This window comes from Oncorhynchus clarkii, chromosome 2 (genome assembly GCF_045791955.1).
Source record: "Oncorhynchus clarkii lewisi isolate Uvic-CL-2024 chromosome 2, UVic_Ocla_1.0, whole genome shotgun sequence".
Lineage (NCBI taxonomy): Eukaryota > Metazoa > Chordata > Actinopteri > Salmoniformes > Salmonidae > Oncorhynchus > Oncorhynchus clarkii.
In genome coordinates this window covers 38,231,886-38,254,860 of record NC_092148.1, presented here as the reverse complement: position 1 = coordinate 38,254,860, position 22,975 = coordinate 38,231,886, and the positions used below count along the sequence as shown (strand labels likewise).

Here is a 22,975-nt window from a genome sequence, read left to right as displayed (position 1 = left end):
CAGATGAAAGCAGGTTCACACTGAGCACGTGACAGACGTGACAGAGTCTGGAGACGCCGTGGAGAACGTTCTGCTGCCTGCAACATCCTCCAGCATGACTGGTTTGGCGGTGGGTCAGTCATGGTGTGGGGTGGCATTTCTTTGGGGAGCCGCACAGCCCTCCATGTGCTCGCCAGAGGTAGCCTGACTGCCATTAGGTACCGAGATGAGATCCTCAGACCTCTTGTGCTGGGCCAACCTGCTTGTGAGGTTGGCCCTGGGTTCCTCCTAATGCAAGACAATGCTAGACCTCATGTGGCTGGAGAATGTCAGCAGTTCCTGCAAGAGGAAGGCATTGATTCTATGGACTGGCCCGCCCATTCCCCAGACCTGAATCCAATTGAGCACATCTGGGACATCATGTCTCGCTCCATCCACCACCAAGTTGCACCACAGACTGTCCAGGAGTTGGCGGATGCTTTAGTCCAGGTCTGGAAGGAGATCCCTCAGGAGACCATCCGCCACCTCATCAGGAGCATGCCCAGGCCTTGTAGGGAGGTCATACAGGCACGTGGAGGCCACACACACTACTGAGCCTCATTTTGACTTGTTTTAAGGACATTACATCAAAGTTGGATCAGCCTGTAGTGTGGTTTTCCACTTTAATTTTGAGTGTGACTCCAAATCCAGACCTCCATGGGTTGATAAATTTGATTTCCATTGATAATTTTTGTGTGATTTTGTTGTCAGCACATTCAACTATGTGAAGAAAAAAGTATTTAATAAGAATATTTCATTCATTCAGATCTAGGATGTGTTATTTTAGTGTTCCCTTTATTTTTTTGAGCAGTGTACATATATTTTTAACCTCTATTTAACCCAGCCAAACTCTCCACTAACCCGGACGATGCTGGGCTAATTGTGCGCGCCCTATGGGTCTCCCGATCAAGGCCGCTTATTATACAGCCCGGGAAAAAAAACGGGTCTGTAGTGACGTGTCTAGCACTGTGGCACTTGGGAGACCATAATAGCCCACCAATCAGCCTGTTTCCAACCCTCAGTAAACGTTTGAAAAAATTGTGTTGGACCAGATAGAATGCGATTTTAACATAAACAAATTGACAACAAACTTTCACCTTTCTTATAGGGAAGGACATTCGACAAGCACAACACTTACACAAATGACTGATGATTGGCTGAGAGAAATTTATAAAATTATTGTGGGGGCTGTTTTCTTATACTTTCAGTGCAGCTTTTGACGTTATCAACCATAGTGTGCTGCTGGAAAAACATGTGTTATGGCTTTACACCCCCTGCTGTATTGTGGATAAAGAGTTACATTAAAGAACACCCTCTGTGTTCTGTTAAGCCTCTCCAACATAATCCAGGTAGTATCAGAAATTCCCCAGGGCAGCTGTCTAGGCCCCTTACTTTTTTCAATCTTTACTAACTTTGAGTAAAGCCAGTGTCTCTATGTATGCGGATGACTCAACACTATACATGTCAGCTACCCCAGCGACTGAAATGACTAACACTTAACAAAGAGCTGCAGTTAGTTTCAGAGTGTGTGGCAAGGAATATGTTAGTCCTAAATATTTCTAAAACTAAATGCATTGTATTTGGGACAAAACATTCACTAAACCCTAAACCTCAACGGAATCCTGTAATAAATAATGTGGAAATTGAGCAAGTTGAGATGACTAAACTCCTTGGAGTAACCCTGGATTGTAAACGTTCATGGTCAAAACCTATTGATACAGCAGTTACTAAAATGGGGAGAAGTCTGTCCATAATAAAGCGCTAAACTACCTTCTCAACAGCACTATAAATAAGGCATGTCCTACATTATTTATCTGGGCCCTATTTTTGTCGCACCTGGACAACTGTTCAGTCTTGTGATCAGGTACCATAAAAAGGGACTTCTCTCTTGGCTCAAAGTGGAGCAGAGATTGACTTTATCACCACTTGTATTTATGTGAGCTATTGACATGATGAATGCACAGAGCTGTCTGTTTGAACTACTGGCGCACAGCTCGGACTCCCATGCATACCCCACAAGACATGCCACAAGAGGTCTCTTCACTGTCCCCTGGTCCAGAACAGACTAAGAGAGGCACACAGTACTACAGAGAGCCATGACTACATGGAACTCTATTCCACATCAAGTAACTGATGCAAGCAGTACATTTAGATTTAAGAAACAGATAAAAATACACCTTATGGAACAGCGGGGGCTATGAAGCAACAGAAACATAGGCACAGACACATGCATACACATTCACACACATTGTGTGTAATTTTGCTGGACACCAGGAAAAGGGATCCATAATAAATACAAATACATGCAAGCCAGATAGGCTATACTCCTGTTGTAAATGTTTTGAAAACTTCTTCAGGATCGATGTCCCTTCCACTTGACGGTTGAACTAATGTAGGCTAATGTGATTAGCATGAGGTTGTAAGTAACAAGAAAATGTCCCAGGACATAGACATATCTGATATTGGCAAAAATCTTAACTTCATGTTCATCCAATTTACAGTAGCTAATACAATGAAAGAATAGCATGATATTGTTTGATGAGAGTGCACAATTTTCTTGGAACCAGTTATTGGTACCATTTGAATGGAAACACTGTGAAGTTTGTGGAAATGTGAAAGGAATGTAGGATAATATATCACATTAGATCTGGTAAAATATAATACAAAGAAAAAAACAACCGTTTTTTGCATTATCATCTTTTAAATGCAAAAGAAAGGGCAAATATATATTATTCCAGCCCAAGTGCCATTTAAATATGGGCCTCTAGATGGCAGCAATGTATGTGCAAAGTTTTAGACCGATCCAATGAACCATTGCATTTCTGTTCAAAATTTGTATCAAGACTGCCCAAATGTGCCTAATTTGTTTACTCTTAGGGCTGAGATCCCGCTAACGGGAATGACATGACAACAGCCAGTGAAAGTGCAGGGCGCCAAATTCAAAACAACAGAAATCCCATAATTAAAATTCCTCAAATATAGAAGTATTTCACAACATTTTAAAGATACATTTCTTGTTAATCCCACCACAGTGTCCGATTTAAAAACTGTGCCCTCTCCTCAAACAATGGTATGGTATTCCTTCACTCTAATAGCTACTATAAATTGGACAGTTAGATTAACAATAATTTAAGCTTTCTGCCAATATCAGATAGAGTGGGGCAAAAAAGTATTTAGTCAGCCACCAATTGTGCAAGTTCTCCCACTTAAAAAGATGAGAGAGGCCAGTAATTTTCATCATAGATACACATCAACTATGACAGACAAAATGAGAAAAAAAATCAGAAAATGACATTGTAGGATTTTTTATGAATTTATTTGCAAATTATGGTGGAAAATAAGTATTTGGTCACCTACAAACAAACAATGTTTGTGGCACCTGTTTGAACTTAACCTGTTAGATCTCTAGGGGCGCTATTTCATTTTTGGATAAAAAACGTTCCCGTTTTAAGCGCGATATTTTGTCACGAAAAGATGCTCGACTATGCATATTCTTGACCGTTTTGGAAAGAAAACACTCTGAAGTTTCAGAATCTGCAAAGATTTTGTCTGTAAGTGCCCCAGAACTCATTCTACAGGCGAAACCAAGATGATGCATCAACCAGGAAATTAGCAGAATTTCTGAAGCTCTGTTTTCCATTGTCTCCTTATATGGCTGTGATTGCGCAAGGAATGAGCCTACACTTTCTGTCGTTCGCCCAAGGTCTTAGCAGCATTGTGACGTATTTGTAGGCATATCATTGGAAGATTGACCATAAGAGACTACATTTTCCAAGTGTCCGCCTGGTGTCCTGCGTGGAATTCGGTGCGCAATTGCCAGCTGCTTGTACTTTTCCATTTGATATAGGGGAGAAACCATGTGTCCAAGAACGATATATCAATGAAGAGATATGTGAAAAACACCTTGATGATTGATTCTAAACAACGTTTGCCATGTTTTCAGTCGATATTATGGAGTTAATTTGGAAAAAAGTTCGCGTTTTGAGGACTGAATTTTCGTTTTTTTTTGGTAGCCAAATGTGATGTATAAAACGGAGCTATTTCTAATACACAAAGAATCTTTTTGGAAAAACTGAGCATCTGCCATCTAACTGAGAGTATCCTCATTGAAAACATCAGAAGTTCTTCAAAGGTAAATGATTTTATTTGAAGGCTTTTATGTTTTTGTTGAAATGTTGCGTGCTGGATGCTAACGCTAAATGCTACGCTAGCTAGCTACTTTTACACAAATTATTGTTTTCCTATGGTTGAGAAGCATATTTTGAAAATCTGAGATGACAGTGTTGTTTACAAAAGGCTAAGCTTGCGAGATGGCATATTTATTTCATTTCATTTGCGATTTTCATGAATAGTTAACGTTGCGTTATGGTAATGAGCTTGAGGCTGTAGTCACGATACCGGATCCGGGTTTGGGAGATCAGAGAGGTTAAGGTATTATAGGTATAAAAAACACCTGTCCACAACCTCAAACAGTCACACTCCAAACTCCACTATGGCCAAGACTAAAGAGCTGTCAAAGGACACCAGAAACAAAATTGTAGACCTGCACCAGGTTGGGAAGACTGAATCTGCAATAGGTAGGCAGCTTGGTTTGAAGAAATCAACTGTGGTAGCAATTATTAGGAAATGGAAGACATACAAGACCACTGATAACCTCCCTCGATCTGGGACTCCACGCAAGATCTCACCCCGTGGGGTCAAAATGATCACAAGAACGGTGAGCAAAAATCCTAGAACCACACGGGGGGACCTAGCGAATGACCTGCAGAGAGCTGGGACCAAAGTAACAAAGCCTAACATCAGTAACACACTACGCCGCCAGGGACTCAATTCCTGCAGTGCCAGACGTGTCCCCCTGCTTAAGCCAGTACATGTCCAGGCCCGTCTGAAGTTTGCTAGAGAGCATTTGGATGATCCAGAAGAAGATTGGGAGCATGTCATATGATCAGATGAAATCAAAATATAAGTTTTTGGTAAAAACTCAACTCGTCGTGTTTGGAGGACAAAGAATGCTGAGTTACATCCAAAGAACACCATACCTGGGGGTGAAGCATGAGGGTGGAAACATCATGGGGCTGTTTTTCTGCAAAGGGACCAGGACGACTGATCCGTGTAAGGGAAAAAATGAATTGGGCCATGTATCGTGAGATTTTGAGTGAAAACCTCCTTCCATCAGCAAGGGCATTGAAGATGAAACGTGGCTGGGTCTTTCAGCATGACAATGATCCCAAACACACCGCCCGGTCAACGAAGGAGTGGCTTCGTAAGAAGCATTTTAAGGTCCTGGAGTGGCCTAGACAGTCTCCAGATCTCAACCCCATAGAAAATCTTTGGAGGGAGTTGAAAGTCTGTGTTGCCCAGCAACAGCCCCAAAACATCACTGCTCTAGAGGAGATCTGCATGTAGGAATGGGCCAAAATACCAGCAACAGTGTGTGAAAACCTTGTGAAGACTTAGAGAAAATGTTTGACCTATGTCATTGCCAACAAAGGGTATATAACAAAGTATTGAGATAAACTTTTGTTATTGACCAAATACATATTTTCCACCATAATTTGCAAATAAATTCATAAAAAATCCTACAATGTGATTTTCTGGATTTTTTTTCTCATTTTGTCTGTCATAGTTGAAGTGTACCTATGGTGAAAATTACAGGCCTCTCTCATCTTTTTAAGTGGGGGAACTTGCACAATTGGTGGCTGACTAAATACTTTTTTGCCCCACTGTATGTCTATGTACTGGGAAATGTTCTTGTTGCTTACAACCTCATGTTAATCGCATTAGCCTACATTAGCGCAACCGTCCCGCAGGGGACCCACCAATCCTGAGGAAGTATAAGGAAAGTTACAAAATAAATATAGTAGGCCTTCTCAATAGAAAGTTGATGTGATCCTCCTCTTTTTAATAGAGACCATCACTCTGTTTTCTCTTGCAATTGCATAGCCTATAGAAATGTTGAGCAACATGAGCTCATGGGCGCTCAGATTCCAAGAACACAGGATGAGATGTTACTATCCTTTGTGCAAGCACTTCCAAGAGTTAATGAACAGTGAGCCTGGTGAAATTTGGGGAGCGCATCATCAGTAGTGTACCTTTGGTTCCTAGGGTGTTTCGGCCTTTCACACTATACACCCTCCCCAAAGGCGGCCAGCGACAGGGTGATCAATCCTACGCTTGCGTCCCATTCCCAATTAGTCATAGGAGTTGCCTTGTTGATGATAGCCAACATCCCATGGGTCTATGCATGGCAGGGGCATCCTCCTCCCTGAGTCAAGCATTGTTGACCGCATACCTCCTGGCCCTCTCACTTCGGGGCCCAGCTGGGGTCTTTCCTCTTCATCCAGAGCCACTGACTGCTGCCTTCTGCCGCCTCCGATATAGCTTTGATTGCCGAACGCTGGCTCTGGCCCTTAATTCCAAGGTCTCTAAGCAGTCTGGTTGTAGATGTTGCCACAAAACCTCTGCAGCCCACCTCCACTGGTCGGACTTCTGTGTTCCAGCCATGATGCCGTGCTTCGGCAGCTAGATCGGCATAGCGCAGATGCTTTCGCTCATAAGCCTCATCTACTGAGTCCTCCCAGGGTACTGTGAGCTCAATGATGAAGACCTTCTTGAGTGAACGGGACCAGAGCACCATGTCAGGTCTTAGGGTGGTGGTTGCGATCTCCGGAGCAAGTTGCCGGCCAATGTCAGCTAGCATTTTCCAGTCGCGGGCCAAGCGCAGCTGGTCTCGCTCTAATGGTGTCGAGCCGCGTTTCGGTGGTTTAGCCCCTTCGCGGACAATTCATGTTCATGTTGTATTTGATTATATTTTCGCCACTGTCACTTGGAATTTGACTGCCTTCCATGACTCGTGACTGCCGGTGTGGTGGTAATACAGTCACCGCAACAGCCCTAACAGCCCTGCAACACTGTCTTCAGAAAGTATTCACACCGCCTTTACTTTTCCTAATTTTGTTGTATTACAGCCTGAATTAAAAAATGATTCAATTGAGATTTTGTATGACTGATTTGTTTACACACAATACCCCATAATGTCAAAGTGGAATTTTGTTTGTAGAACAGTTTAGAAGGAACCTGCAAGTAAACATTTATTTTGACGATGCATACCATTTGTATACCGTCAATGTTGACTAGTACAACTTGATTAACTTGATTATCTGGCCTATTTGACTTGTGGCATTGCTGTGAGGGAGGTGTCCATTTGTGTGTGGGGGTGTGCGTGGGTGGTTGTGTGTGTGGGTGCTCTCTGCTTCCACGGATATTTGAAAGATCCATTCGATTTACCAATACTTTCATCATGGATTAGATGCAAAGTATAGCTACAGCTTTCGAATACCAGTGTTGTCCTGAATACAGCTGCTGGTATCGACACAGCTCTGTCTTCTGTGGCTAAAGCCGTCTGGACTGGTTGATGCCGAGTGGGAAGAATTATTTTGAAAGTGATTGTCTGCCGTGAATCATCATAATCCATACACAGGTAAGAGTGTACAGTTAAAATGCCAAGATAGCTACATCTGCAAACGTTATTGTCTCAACTGTATCAAAAGGTTGTTTTCATTGCTAGTTATTGTTAGCTATATACCTAGATAGATAGCTAGCTAGACAGTTGCATACAGGTAACGTTATGGCTTGCTTCGTCCGGCAACAAGCCATCTTTTACAGATGGATTATTGGGTTATAGATTTCGAGGTAATTTTCTTGCATGTCCAACTATCTGGCTAGCTAGATGAATAACATTTACATCTAGCCAGCAAGTAATTATGTAGCTAAATGTTTCCTAAATCTTGCTAGCTACCTTGTAGTGTCTGCATTGCCATTGTTGGCTGGAAACAGGTTAAGTGTGTATAGGTCATTTTAGTACAGCTGTAGCAGTCAACAGGCTATAGGAAAATAATTAATTCATGTTTTAACCTATTTTTCTAGAATTGATCTTCCAGCATTAACCTGCCAACAGTACAAGGAGATGATTGAGAGTGAACAAGCAACACTTCAGGTATTTTCTTTGTACTTTGAGCTTTTTGCTTGAACTTGGGGATCAATTCATGTTATTGCTGGTATGCAAGGTTTTACTGTATTGCTTTCCTTCTTTACAGCTTCAATTGTCTGGAGCCTGGTGGTGTTGTGGCCAAGGAGCTTTCACTCAGATGTATCCAGGTTTCAGTTGCTGTGCAATGTTGACGTCCTTCCTCCCAGAGATGCGAAACAACCCAGCAAACATATATTTTAGAGAAGATCAGGACTTTTTAAATAAAATGCCATGGATATTACATGGTAGGACAGAAATACAGCATGCTCTCAGGATAGATTCCTTTGTTCATATCATAACATGACCTGAACCAATGATACTCAAAGGACATTATGAAATAGGCCTAGGTCTAGTTAGTGTTTTTACCTTTACGCGTTTGTGTGTTAAGTTTTTCCTAAGGCTACTACCTTTAGCAATATAAGTTAATAAAGTATTTTCTTGTTGAAATATATAAATATATATATATATATTATTTATATATATATATATATATTATTTATATATATATAATATATAACACTTTATTTTGTTAAGCACTTCCTCATGCTTTAGCACATGGCCACTGTCATGTGTTCCCATGTGAATTCTTTAAGATATGAGTGGGTCTACAATGCTAAATGGGCATAAGCAAAAAGCAGCACTGTAGCTGTTCAATCTGAATGTTTATCTTTATTATATAACAATAGGCCATTTAAAACTGTTAATGGTTTGCCTAATGGTGTAAGTTAGTGAGATAATGTTCAGAGAATCCATTTAGGCAATTTGGTAAAAGTATTCCTTTTCTAAATGTATGTTTTCCAGAAATGTGTAATAAATCAATTGTGAAAATCACAGCAAAATGTTTGAATGCCCTTTTATCCTAAATGGGATTATGAATGTATGAACTTTTAAAGCAGCTTTACTTCCCCATGTTCCCTCCAACTACAGTGTATGATCTACAATTTAGAAGCTCTGAGTCTGTACTTTTATCCAATGTAAAAAACACCATTTCAAATTTTGGAACTTAAGACTGAAAAGAGATGGTGGGTCACATATTTGGTTAATTGATCGCTGGCTCGACAAGTGGAAGGGGTAGCTAATTTATTTGTTTGCTCATCTATCACTGATCAGAGACATTTAGCATGCAATAATGTAGCCTGAATCAAGTATATTATATATCTATTGATAGAGCCTAGGCTATTTTCCTATCATCCCAATGAAACAAAACATCCTGTCTCGCACGCAAATTCCTCACTTTATTCTGTAATCCATAGGTTGCATTATCAAAGCACATCTCAACTATGCATGTCAAAATACTGCTATAAAACATTTTTTAAACAAAGTTGGTGCACGTTAAGATACCTTGATATTTAAACAATTTCCTCTCTTCTCTTTTTCTCCCCGTTATTCATGAGATGATCTCCCATCTGTATAGTTATCAACTTGATTATGCCAAATAGGAGATATTTTGTCGTTCATCGGAGGTTATATAGTAAGCTTAGCAACTTTGCTCATTTGACTTTTGCTTGACTGCCGTTACAAAGTTTGAATAATTCAACAATGCGATAGCTTACTCATGGTGTGCTCTGTGCATCCTGAGTGCGTTCTGTGTTGAGATAGCCTAACTGCTGAAATGCACTGAAATAATAAATGGCCTGTTTCTCAATTCTCAACAATGTCACTGGCAATCAAAACTAGTCTGTCATTACCGAATATCAGTTTCACTTGCTGTGAAATCTTGACATAGTGGCGCAGCAATCATTTTATTTTGGGGGGACCCTGGCATAGTGACCATACTTCGGTTTAAAATGCTTTAAATGGGCACTTCCAGTTTTTGCGGTATTTCCGGGACTCTCAGGATAAATATGAATTATTCCCAGTATTGAAACTTGATAGATTTTTGGGAAAATATTAATCCCTGCTTATGCATCCCTATTATGCATTAGTCATATACACTAAGTGTACAAAACATTAAGAACACCGTCTCTTTCCATGACATAGACAGATAAGGTGAATGCAGGGGAAAGCAATGATCCCTTATTGTATGTCACTTGTTAAATCCACTCCATCAGTGTAGCTGAAGGGGACAAGACAGGTTAAAGAAGGATTTTTAAGCCTTGAGATGATTGAGACATGGATTGTGTATGTGTGCCATTCAGAGGATGACTAGGCAAGTGCTTTTGAACGGGGTATTAGGTGCCAGACGCACCGGTTTGTGTCAAGGCCGTCATTGAAAATAAGAATTTGTTCTTAAAACTGACTTGCCTAGTTAAATAAAGGTACAAAAAAAAAAAAAAAGTACTGCAATGCTGATGGGTTTTTCTGCATTTTTTGGTGGGGGGCTCCCGAGTGGCACAGCGGTCTAAGGCACTGCATCTCAGTGATAGAGGCGTCACTACAGACCATGGTTCAATTCCAGTCTGTATCACAACTAGCCGTGATTGGTCGTCCCATAAGGTGGCACACAATTGGCCTAGCGTTGTCTGGGTTTGGCCAGGGTAGGCCGACATCGTAAATAATAATTTGTTCTTAACTAACTTGCCTAGTTAAATTCATGCTCCACAGTTTCCCATAGGTATCAACAATGGTCCACAACCTGAAGGACATCCAGCCAACTTGACAACTGTGGGAAGAATTGGCTTCAACATGGGCCAGCATCCCAATGGAACACTTTTGACACCATGTAAAGTCCATTCCCTGAATTGAGATTGTTCTGAGAACACTCAGTGTATGGTTGTGATGTCACCCTGATTCTGACTTGATTCTGACTGGAGAGGAGCCATAAGCTCAACATGGATCTCTTTTACATTATGGAAATGAAAGGAGTGTGTGTGTGTGTGTGTGTGTGTTTGTGTTCGTTAACCATGCCGAGGTTGGCATAGCAGTACCTTTGTAGTGTGATTGATGGGTGCCTGTACATTCTGACCCTGTTGCACACACACACACACACACACACAGAAACAAATTCTACCCTTGGGTTTGTATGACATCCTCTCTGTCCAATCTCCCCGGCCTTGTTGTTTAAGGAACGCAATAGAAAATGTTTAAAATATTTAGCAAAAAAGTATTAAAATTAAATTCTTATTTGACATGTCCTCCCTGATTCAGACCCTCTTCTTCCGTTTGATGACTACTGAACAAGATCTCTGCTTCCTCCCCTTTCAGGTGACGTCATAGTCTACATCAATGACATCTGTTGCCTGGGCACAACGCACGCCGACGTGGTCAAACTCTTTCAGTCCGTGCCCATCGGCCAGAGCGTCACCCTGGTCCTCTGCCGGGGATACCCCCTACCATTTGACCCTGAGGACTCTATTGGGGCGTCCACCAGTGCCTCCCTGACCCCCATGGGTCTGGAACACCGACCCCTGGTGATGAATGGGCGCAGTAGCTATGACCCTTACCTGGAGTACCTCTCCCTGAGCTCCCAGCTCCCTCCCCAGGCTCTAACACAGCCAGGGGCACCCCACCTTGATGGGTCCTCACTACCTCCCACCACCGTCCGGTCTGCACAGGCCATGACACCGCACGACGACAACATCTCCATGGCATCGTCGGGGGCGACAGGGATTGCCGGGGGCGTGATCCAGGGGGCAGAGCTGCTGACCGTAACCATTGTGAAGGGGGCAGAGGGGTTCGGATTCACCATCGCCGACAGCTCCACTGGGCAGTGTGTCAAACAGGTGGGGTGTTACTCTCGTGCTACTCTCGTGTGGTGTTACTTTTTTGGGGTGTTACTCTCGTTACTCTCAGTATGTTGTAAATGTAGCCTTGTGTATTCAATTGATCTCTCTGTCCGCCCATCTGTCCTTTCATCAGTCTGCCTGTCTGTCTGTCATCACTCCTACTTTTCCATCCTCATACTTGACTATGTTCTGTGTTGTACAGGTGTTGGAGCCGGGTGTACAGGGCGGAGTGGGTCTGAGTGAAGGAGACCTAATCCTGGAGGTGAACCAGCAGGGTGTTGTGGGGGCAGGACATGGACGTGTGGTGGAGCTGCTCAAAGAGTGTTCTGTCGGAGCCGAGGCCACGCTACTCATACAGAGAGGAGGAGGGGCAGGTAAGTCGTTTTGTCTCTTGAATAGCCTTTCTCTGACTGTCTATATTACCCTTTTCACCAGGGGCGCAACTTTGGTTTTAGAAGTGGAGGGGACATATATACATATATACATATATACATACAGTACCAGTCAAAACATTTGGACACACCTACTCATTCCAGGGTTTTTATTAATTTTTTACTATTTTCTACATTGTTGAATAATAGTGAAGATATCAAAACTATGAAATAACACATATGGAATCATGTAGTAACCAAAAAAGTGTTAAGTTTAAGGTTACATTCAAACAGCTCTCCTGTGAAATACTGACCTACAACGTACGCCTAGTTTCCTGAAACAGGTCACATTTGTGAAATTTCTTTCCTTCTTAATGCGTTTGAGGCAATCGGTCCATATTATGGCAAGAACGGCTCAAATAAGCAAAGATAAACGACAGTCCATCATTACTTTAAGACATGAAGGTCAGTCAATCTGGAGAATTTCAAGAACTTTTAACGTTTCTTCAAGTTGAAGGACAAAGGAAACCGCACACTGCTCTTGATAGTATCACTGATATTTAATAAGCTTACGTATCGGCCTCACGGCCTTCCTGGGAGCTTTTGTGAATAAAAAATAAATAAATGAAATTTGCACCCTTATGTAGACCTAGCCCCACCCACATCCGTTCCACACATCGAATGGGGTTGGAGGCAAAGGAAAAACAAATAAGTGTTACCAAATTTAACAATATGCATTTCATAAATATTACAAAAGTGTATAAATAAGGCGTAAAACCACAATGAGGACATAGCAAGTTTTCATTAGTTATTGGGTACAACGTACGAAAAAAAGATACATCTTAAATAGGCACATAATTCATGTTCAAATTCACAACATAACATATACATAGGCATTTCATCATTAAGTCCTTTAGAAAATGATGTCTGGAGGGTGAAAATCCAAAAACGTTCTCTTTTACTCAGAGTATTATTGATATCCCCTCCCCTGTCTGATATCTTAACTTTCTCTATGCCACAAAATCTAAAAGGTAGAAATGTTATGCTTCAGGTCATTGAAATGTACTGCGACTGGATAATCCCTGTCGTTTCTCCTGATTTAACTTGTATGTTCACTAATTCTCTGTTTGAGAGAACGAGAGGTTTTACCAACATAGCAGAGCCCACAAGGACATTTAATCATGTAAATAACATGGGTGGTGGAACACCTAATAATTTAATTTATTTGGAACTGTTTTCCTGTGTGTGGATGGCAGAAATATTCACACTTCATCATATTGTTGCACTGTGCACATCCTCTGCATGAATAGCTACCATTTGGTAGAGAGCGTAAAAGGGCCTGGATGATTTTCTTTTGTGGCTGGCTGTTGGCATGAACCAACTTATCGCATAAATTGCGATCTCTCCTATACACAATAAGTGGTGGATTTTTATATTCAGCCGGCAAAGCTGGGTCCGATAATAAAATATGCCAGTGTTTCTTACCACACCTCCCACTTTTCGCGAGTTCAAAGTATACGTAGTTGTGAACATTACGGAGTGTTCTTTAGCTTTAGCGGGTCTTTTTTGTAACAGCTCATCTCGGGTTTTTTCCAATGCCAATTAAAAGCTTCATCCACACATTGTGACGAATAGCCTCTTCTTGGAAACCTAATGCGCATCTCCGCTGCTTTTTCTAGATAATCCTCTGTGGAGTGGCATACTGTGTATATATATATATATACAGTATATACACTGCTCAAAAATATATATATACATCAACCTTCATGTTAATAACAGCTGCTGCAGCTGCCGTCATTGTCACACTACTGCAACACAATTGATGCTTGATCAGAAAATGTGATCAGAGGCTCTGTATGGAGGGCGTGATGCAATTGCGGAGCCTCGGGAAACAAGCAGACACCAAATTCAGCGCAATACCGAAAGACTGATAAGGAGCAAGATAGATACCATTCTGTATACTTCTGGCCCTTCTTAAGACGCTGTGTTAACTAACCTCCAGGTTAGTTTCAAAGCAATACAACTCTCATTCTGTTGCCTCCAACTGCTCTTAAATGCAAGTAAAACTAAATGCATGCTCTTCATCCGATCGCTGCCCGCACCTGCCCATCCGTCCAGCATCCCTACTCTGGACGGTTCTGACTTAGAATATGTGGACAACTACAAATACCTAGGTGTCTGGTTATACTGTAAACTCCACCTTCCAGACTCACATTAAGCGTCTCCAATCCAAAATTAAATCTAGAATCGGCTTCCTATTTCACAACAAAGCATCCTTCTCTCATGCTGCCAAACATACCCTCGTAAAACTGACCATCCTACCGATCCTCGACTTCGGTGATGTAATTTACAAAATAGCCTCCAACACTCTACTCAACAAATTGGATGCAGTCTATCACAGTGCCATCCGTGTTGTCACCAAAGCTCCATATACTACCCACCATTGCGACCTGTACTCTCTCGTTGGCTGGCCCTCGCTTCATACTTGTCGCCAAACCCACTGACTCCAGGTCATCTACAAGTCTCTGCTAGGTAAAGCCCTGCCTTATGTCAGCTCACTGGTCACCATAGCAGCACAAACCCGTAGCAAGCGCTCCAGCAGGTATATCTCACTAGTCACCCCCAAAGTCAATTCCCCCATTGGCCGCCTTTCCTTTCAGTTCTCTGCTGCCAATGACTGGAACGAACTACAAAAATCACTGAAACTGGAGACTCATATCTCCCTCACTAGCTTTAAGCACCAGCTGTCAGAGCAGCTCACAGATCACTGCACCTGTACATAGCCCGTCTGTAAATAGCCCATCCAACTACCTCATCCCCATACTGTATTCATTTATTTATCTTGCTCTTTTGCACCCCAGTATCTCCACTTGCACATTCATCTTCACTACAGTGTTTAATTGGTATATTGTAATTACTTCGCCACCACAGCCTATTTATTGCCTTACCTCCCTTGTCTTACCTCATTTGCACACACTGTATATATAATTTTCTACTCTATTATTGACTGTATGTTTGTTAATTAAATGTGTAACTCTGTGTTGTTGTATGTGTCAAATTGCTTTGCTTTATCTTGGCCAGGTCGCAGTTGTAACTGAGAACTTGTTCTCAACTGGCCTACCTGGTTAAATAAAGGTGAAATAAATAAATAAAAATACAATTTTCACATTCTTTCTCGCATTGTCCTTTCCATCACAGGTCCACAAACTATGGTGGATGCATAAACTCTAGGTGTACATTTAAGGGCCAGCCGTACTCCCCTGTTCTGAACCAACTGTAATTTTCAGAGGTCTCTCTTTGAGGCACCTGACCACACGACTGAACAGTAGTCCAGATGCGACAAAACTAGAGCCTGTAGAACCTGCCTTGTTGATAGTGTTAAAAAGGCACATCAACGCATTATTAGGGCAGACTTCTCCCCATCTTAGCTACTGTTGTGTCAACATGTTTTGACCATGACAGTTTACAATCCAGGGTTACTCCAAGCAGTTTAGTTTAGTTCACCTCAACTTGCTCAATTTTCACATATTTTTTTACAAGATGTAGTTAAGGTTAATGGTTTAATGAATGAATTTTCCCAATTGCAATGCTTTTCGTTTTTGGATTATCTGGATTATGATGGAGAGGCTTCCATTAAAGAACACCCCCTGTGTTCTGTTAGACAGCTAACACTTCACCCACAATATAGCAGAGGGTGTAAAGCCATAACATATATTTTTTCCATCAGCAGACCATGATCGATAATGTCAAAAACTGCACTGAAGTCTAACAAAACAGCTCCCATCTTTTTATCATCAATTTATCTCAGCCAATCATCAGTCATTTGTGTAAGTGCCATGCTTGTTGTCTGTCCTTCCCTATAAGTGTGCTGAAAGTCTGTTGTCAATTTGTTGACAGTAAAATATCATTGTATCTAGTCAAAAGGTTTACTAAGGGTTGGGGACAGGCTGATTGGTTGGCTATTTGAGCCAGTAAAAGGGGCTTAACTATTCTTGGGAAGCGGAATTACTTTTGCTTCCCACCAGGCACTTTCTAGCAGGCTTAGATTGAAGATATGGAAAATAGGAGGGGCAATATCGTTCACTATTATCCTCATTAATTTTCCTTCCAAGTTGTCAGACGCCGGTGGATTGTCATTAGTGTTAGACAACAATAATATTTTCACTTCTTCCACACTCACTTTACGGAATTCAAAAATTACATTAAATTCAGAATTTGATCAGTTTAATTCTTAACTTCTTAACTCATAAACATGCTTTTTGAAAGATAGCTTGTCATCAATCCAGATACAGCCAATCCAGATACCGCACTGTAGCACTCACGTCGGTAGCCATGAATGGCTTTGAAAGGCTGGTCATGCACACATCAACAGCATCACCCCGGAAACCCTAGACCAAATCAAATGTATTCATATAGCCCTTCGTACATCAGCTGATATCTCAAAGTGCTGTTCAGAAACCCAGACTAAAACCTAGGAAGAAACCGAGAGAGGAACCAGGCTATGAGGGGTGGCCAGTCCTCTTCTGGCTGTGCCGAATGGAGATTATAACAGAACAGACCCACTCCAATTCTCATACCGCCCTAACATATTCACAGATGATGCAATCTCAATCACACTCCAACCTGGTCTTTCCCAGCTGAACAAAAGGAACACCTATGTGAGAATGCTGTTCATTGACGACAGCTCAGCGTTCAACACCACAGTGCCCACGAACCTCATCACTAAGCTAAGGACCCTGGGACTAAACACCTCTCTCTGCAACTGGATCATGGACTTCCTGACGGGCCACCCCCAGGTGGTAAGGGTAGGCAACAGCACATCTGCCACGCTGATCCTCAACACGGGGGCCCCTCGGTGGTGCATACTCCCTGTTCATCCATAACTCCAACACCAAGCACGACTCCAACACCATCATTAAGTGGTAGTCCTGATCACCAACAGCGATGAGACAGCCTATAGGGAGGAGGTCAGAGACATGGCAGTATGATGCCAGGACAACAACTTCTCCCTCAATGTGAGCAAGACAAAGGAGATGATCGTGGATTACAGGAAAAGGAGGGCTCAACACACCCACATTCATATTGACGGGGCTGTAGTGGAGCGGGTCGAGAGTTTCAGTTCCTTGGTGTTCACATCACCAACAAACTATTATGGTCCAAACACACCAATAAAGTAATAAAGTGGGCACGACAATGCCTTTCCCCCCTCAGGAGACTGAAAAGATTTGGCATGGGTCCATACTGACCGGTTGCAACACCGCCTGGTATGGCAACTGCTCGGTATCTGACCGTAAGGCGCTACAGAGGATAGTGCTTACAGCCCAGTACATCACTGGAGCCAAGCTTCCTGCCATCCAGGACCTATATACTAGGAGGTGTCAGAGGAAGGCCCAAGAAATGGTGAAAGACTCCAGTCACCCAAGTCATAGACTGTTCTCTCCGCTTCCACACGGCAAGTGGATCCGGAGCGCCAAGTCTTGATCCAAAAGCAATGAGAGTCCTGAACAACTATCAACAGCTAATAATTAACTCGACTAACCTGTACCCCTGCACATTGACTCAGTATCAGTACTCCCTGTATATAGCCTCATTATTGTTATTTTATTGTGTTACTTTTTATTTTTAAAAATTACTTTATTTTTTATTTGTAAATATTATCTGAACACTATTTCTTGAACTGCATTATTGGTCAAGGGCTTGTAAAGTAAGCATTCCACGGTTTTGTATTTGGCGCATGTGCCAAATACAATTTGATTCGATTTCATTTAGTATTCAGTATTGTTTCTACAGACCTGTGTAGGCCTATGTATTGACCAGCTGCAACATATAGCAACTCTTAGTCCACACTCCCTTTCTCTCTTTTTTTTGTTCTCCATTTTCCCTCTTTATAATTTCCTGTACGATTGGTCACTTGCGAGGAAAGTTAATTGCACATGTTTGACATGTGCTCTACGCTCATTCTCTAAAAGTTTTTCCGGTTGCAGGGGTCAAATTTAGCGTTGCTAGTTAACTTAGGCTGCCTGTACCAGCCGACCTGTAGAACAACTCTCTCTCACACACACACACACACACACACACACACAAACACACACACACACACACACACAGAGAGGCACACAGACACACATACAGACTTGAGGGCACACACACACACAACCACACACATACAGTGGTTCCTCCTTTAAAAGCTGCATCATACTGCAGCACACCTTGCGTGCTGCCGCAGCATTCTGTGGCATGTCATTTAATTATCAGCCATTTGTCCTGTTACTGCAAATTATTGCTAATTTGACCACCACAGGTCATCTTTGAGAAGGATTTGATAGTATTCCGTATTGGCATTACCAGAGAATTCAAAACCTTTTTTGTAATAACATAGTATATGGGATTGATTTTAAGAAATTTGGCTTATTTAATTTGATTAATTTTATGCTGTTTCCATTCAGAGGAAAACAAAAAAGGAAACCCTCAGGCTTTCTGTTAGGATGTAATGGAAAATATGGCGCTGTACAAAGTGACGGTCGGGTGAAGGCTACAGGATTGGAGGATTCTAAATTGTTTGCCTTCATTAGACAAATTTGTTCCAATATTTCGTTAACCTCTTGGAACTCCCCATACCGGATCCGGTATCAGGAATACAGACTCAAGCTCATTACCATAACGCAACGTTAACTATTCATGAAAATCGCAAATGAAATGAAATAAATATGCCATCTCGCAAGCTTAGCCTTTTGTAAACAAAACTGTCATCTCAGATTTTCAAAATATGCTTCTCAACCATAGGAAAACAATAATTTGTGTAACAGTAGCTAGCAAACAAAGGATTTAGCGTTAGCATTAGCGTTAGCATCCAGCACGCAACATTTCAACAAAAACATAAAAGCCTTCAAATAAAATCATTTACCTTTGAAGAACTTCTGATGTTTTCAATGAGGATACTCTCAGTTGGATAGCAGATGCTCAGTTTTTCCAAAAAGATTCTTTGTGTATTAGAAATAGCTCCGTTTTATACATCACATTTGGCTACCAAAAAAAAACCGAAAATTCAGTCCTCAAAACGCGAACTTTTTTCCAAATTAACTCCATAATATCGACTGAAAACATGGCAAACGTTGTTTAGAATCAATCATCAAGGTGTTTTTCACATATCTCTTCATTGATACATCGTTCTTGGACACATGCTTTCTCCCCTGAATCAAATGGTAAAGTGGAAGCAGCTGGCAATTGCGCACCGAATTCGACGCAGGACACCAGGCGGACACTTGGAAAATGTAGTCTCTTATGGTCAATCTTCCAATGATATGCCTACAAATACGTCACAATGCTGCTAAGACCTTGGGCGAACGACAGAAAGTGTAGGCTCATTCCTTGCGCAATCACAGCCATATAAGGAGACAATGGAAAACAGAGCTTCAGAAATTCTGCTAATTCCTGGGTGATGCATCATCTTGGTTTCGCCTGTAGAATGAGTTCTGGGGTACTTACAGACAAAATCTTTGCAGATTCTGAAACTTCAGAGTGTTTTCTTTCCAAAACGGTCAAGAATATGCATAGTCGAGCATCTTTTCGTGACAAAATATCGCGCTTAAAACGGGAACGTTTTTTATCCAAAAATGAAATAGCGCCCCCAGAGATCCAAGAGGTTAAATCAGTGATATTTATTTCCATAGTAATTTATTATGGATCCACAACTAAAACAACATCTGCATTTCGAAAGAGTATTTTTATCATTATTTTATTAACGAAATGTGTTTATTTGTTTATTAGCCCACTGTAAGTCTACAATACATACAGTAGTAAACATGGGAAAGTGCCTCTTCCTTACATAAGGGAGAGCAGGCCATGTCTGAACTACAGAAAGTGGGGGAATTCGGGAGACCGGGGTTCAAATCCCCATTGGGGAGGAAGGAGTAGGCTGTCCTTGTAAATAAGAATTTGTTCTTAACTGATTCCATTTGTGTTATGTCATAGTTGCGAGGTCTTCACTATTATTATAAAACGTAGAAAATATAGAAACATTCTGGAATGAGTAGGTGTGTCAACTTTTTACTGGTACTTGCTGGAACGAACATATGGTGCTGTACAACATGACGGTCGGCAGTAGAGTACTGGGCTATTTAGCTAAAGAATCCCTGCAGGGCACGAGGAAGGAGTAGGCTGTCCTTGTCAGTAATAATTTGTTTTTAAACTGACTTGCCTAGTTAAATAAAGGTTACACTAAGTGCATAACATTTCTGTACCCTAATTTTCTAATTCTTGTCTAACCAATACTCAAATGGCGATTAAGTGAAAATAAAATCTCATTGCCTCAGAGCAGCACGAAACGTTTCTAGTGTAGGCTTTTGCTTCTAACCTTTACATGCTCTTTAAATAAATAAGACCTACACCATTTTAACAATACATCTACAAATATTTTTTTTTATGATGTGACTGTCCGCCAATAATTACATTTAGAGAATTGAGGACTCTATATGAACATCTAAGGGGCATTTTCCATTAGGATCTGTGAGAATATCTGAGAATATCTAAGGGGCTTTTGTATAATTCTAAATGAATTAATAATAATCGCTTTGTTTAAAAAGTAATGATATTTTGGAGATTTTGTTTTAATTTAACCTCGAGTGAATGAGAAAAAGGTCATTCTTGAACATGGGGTGAGACATTCTCACTCATTTGTAAATAAAGTTTGTTATTTAGAATTATTTATTTCTGGAGAAACCTAACTTGATTATTTAGCAGATATCACTTGCTTATATTCAGTCAACACATATCTTAAGAATATCATGGAATATTTGAACATTTTCATTTCTCCATGCTTGTCTCAGAGCAGCGAGAAACGGTGCTGAAATAGATATCCACAGCGGGAAGGCTATGTATTCTGTGCCCACTCGTGGTTTCTCTTCGGTTACATATCCTTGGAATAGCAGAACAGCATAACGGTCCGGGCGGCCCTTGCTGTGCCTGGTGAGCAGTTGGTCAAGTTCTGTTGTCAGAAGAGGAATGGAAATGTCAGGGTGAACCGAAGACCTGACGAACCCGCCACGTATGTTGACTCTGTAGGAGGTGGAGTTCCAGAGCTCACAGGTGTGTCTGGCATTGATACTGACTCCATCTCCTTCCTCGCCCTTTCAACATGTGAGTGAGTCAATGATTCCAATGATTTGTCTGACAAACAAAGAACTTTGCGTCCTGCAAGTCCAGGCATGGATCTAAGCTGGCAAGACATTCAATAACGCCATCTTCACAGACTAATCAACCGTCGCCCTTGAGCAATTTGCTCAAAATTGCTAAAGAAAAAAAGGAAGAAGATCAAGAAAATTAACGAAAGTATAAAGATGTTGATGAAGAAATGCTGTTTTGAGTTGGAAATGTAACACTTTAGATTACTTAACCATGTGTAGGTAGATAAGTGTGTTGGTAGATGTGGAAAGATACAAATGATTTGTTGCAAGTTGGAGGGGGGGTTCACACCTTGCTCGGCTATTAGACAATTCTTTAGTAAAGGTTGAATAGCCTATTGTTCAGCTAATAACTCATCTTGCTACGCTTGTGAAAACAAATAATACTTTTTCTCCTTTCCACATGTTAAAGATTCCAATTGGTAAAGTTTGGCATCAACTGAAAACATTAATCAGTAACTCTGCCAAGCCGACAGGCAAAGATGAACTGGTCAAGGCCATCAATATGTTTTGGCTAGAGAAATTGACAATACAACAATGCAACAAATACATTGATCATCTCAGCAAGGTTTTATCTGTGGTCGTGGAGCTGGGTGGAAGTGCGACTAAAATGTAGTTAATATAAATATCCGCATTTGAATGTCTTTTTTCTCGTTATTTTATTTAATTAACGAAAGCATAAAGATGTTGATGAAGAAATACTGTATTGCTGTTTTGAGTTAGAAATGTAACACTTTAGAGTACTTAAGCATCGAATACATTGCAAGTTGAGGGATTTCCACAACAGTAGCCTGGTTATAAAAAGTATTTTGTCCTGCTAATAGGAAACATTTGCATGACGGACTACACATTCCGCACTTGTCTTCACTATTATTCTACAATGCAGAAAATAGTACAAATATAGAAAAATCCTGGAATTAGTCAGTGTGTCCAAACTTTTGACTGGTACTTGCTTACTTAATTTGATTAAGACATTATGGTGTTTTTTATGGTGTTTTTATTCCATGAAAAATGAAAAACCCTCTGGGTTTCTGTTAGGATGGCATGGAAAACATGGCACTGTACAATGGGCTATTTAGCCAAAGAAACCCTGTGTCGTGCGGATGAGAGACCGGGATTCAAATCCTGGACGGGGAAAAAGGAGTAGGCTTGTCTCAGAGTCCCCACGCTTGTCTCAGAGCAGCGCAAAACGGTGCTAAAATAGTTTTAGTTTTTTGCTTCTAACTTCAATTGATAAAGTGTTTTTAGCTACAATCGGCCCAACCCCAATTAATACATTTGGGCATAGTCGATAGCATGCTGAACATTGGGCTAAAATGTAGAGGGTTCGAAACCTGCTCACTGCTTGTTTCATTACATTATTATGCCGGTCTCAGAGCAAATAGCCTGGATTGTTACTCCCATCTCGTTCCTCGCTCTCTTCCATGCGTCATTCAGCACACTTGTGGGCGTAAAGGCAGGATGTACTGTATATTCTGTAAATATGAATTACAAATCAGCCTTTACTTAAATCATGTTTCTAGTCTATTGCATAGTTACAATGTGTAATCATTGATGTCCCAGGAGCAGGAATGGTAAACACTGTTGAAGTTTATAATTGTAGTACATACATGCAGACACAGCATAAATCAAAAAATTGAATTTGATACACCTGGTATTGGATATGACTGAATTGTTTTTGCTAAATAGCGATTTTTGTAAATTAACTTTATG

General features: G+C 41.1%; 1 protein-coding gene across 1 annotated transcript in view; it reads left to right on the top strand.

Annotated features, from left to right (window-relative positions):
- LOC139367878 (membrane-associated guanylate kinase, WW and PDZ domain-containing protein 2-like) overlaps positions 1 to 22,975 on the top strand; it is a 291,127-nt gene that overhangs the window by 190,328 nt on the left and 77,824 nt on the right. Inside the window, 2 exon segments of the mRNA XM_071106232.1 lie at positions 11,192 to 11,709; positions 11,915 to 12,086. Coding sequence (XP_070962333.1) covers positions 11,192 to 11,709; positions 11,915 to 12,086 — 690 coding nt within the window.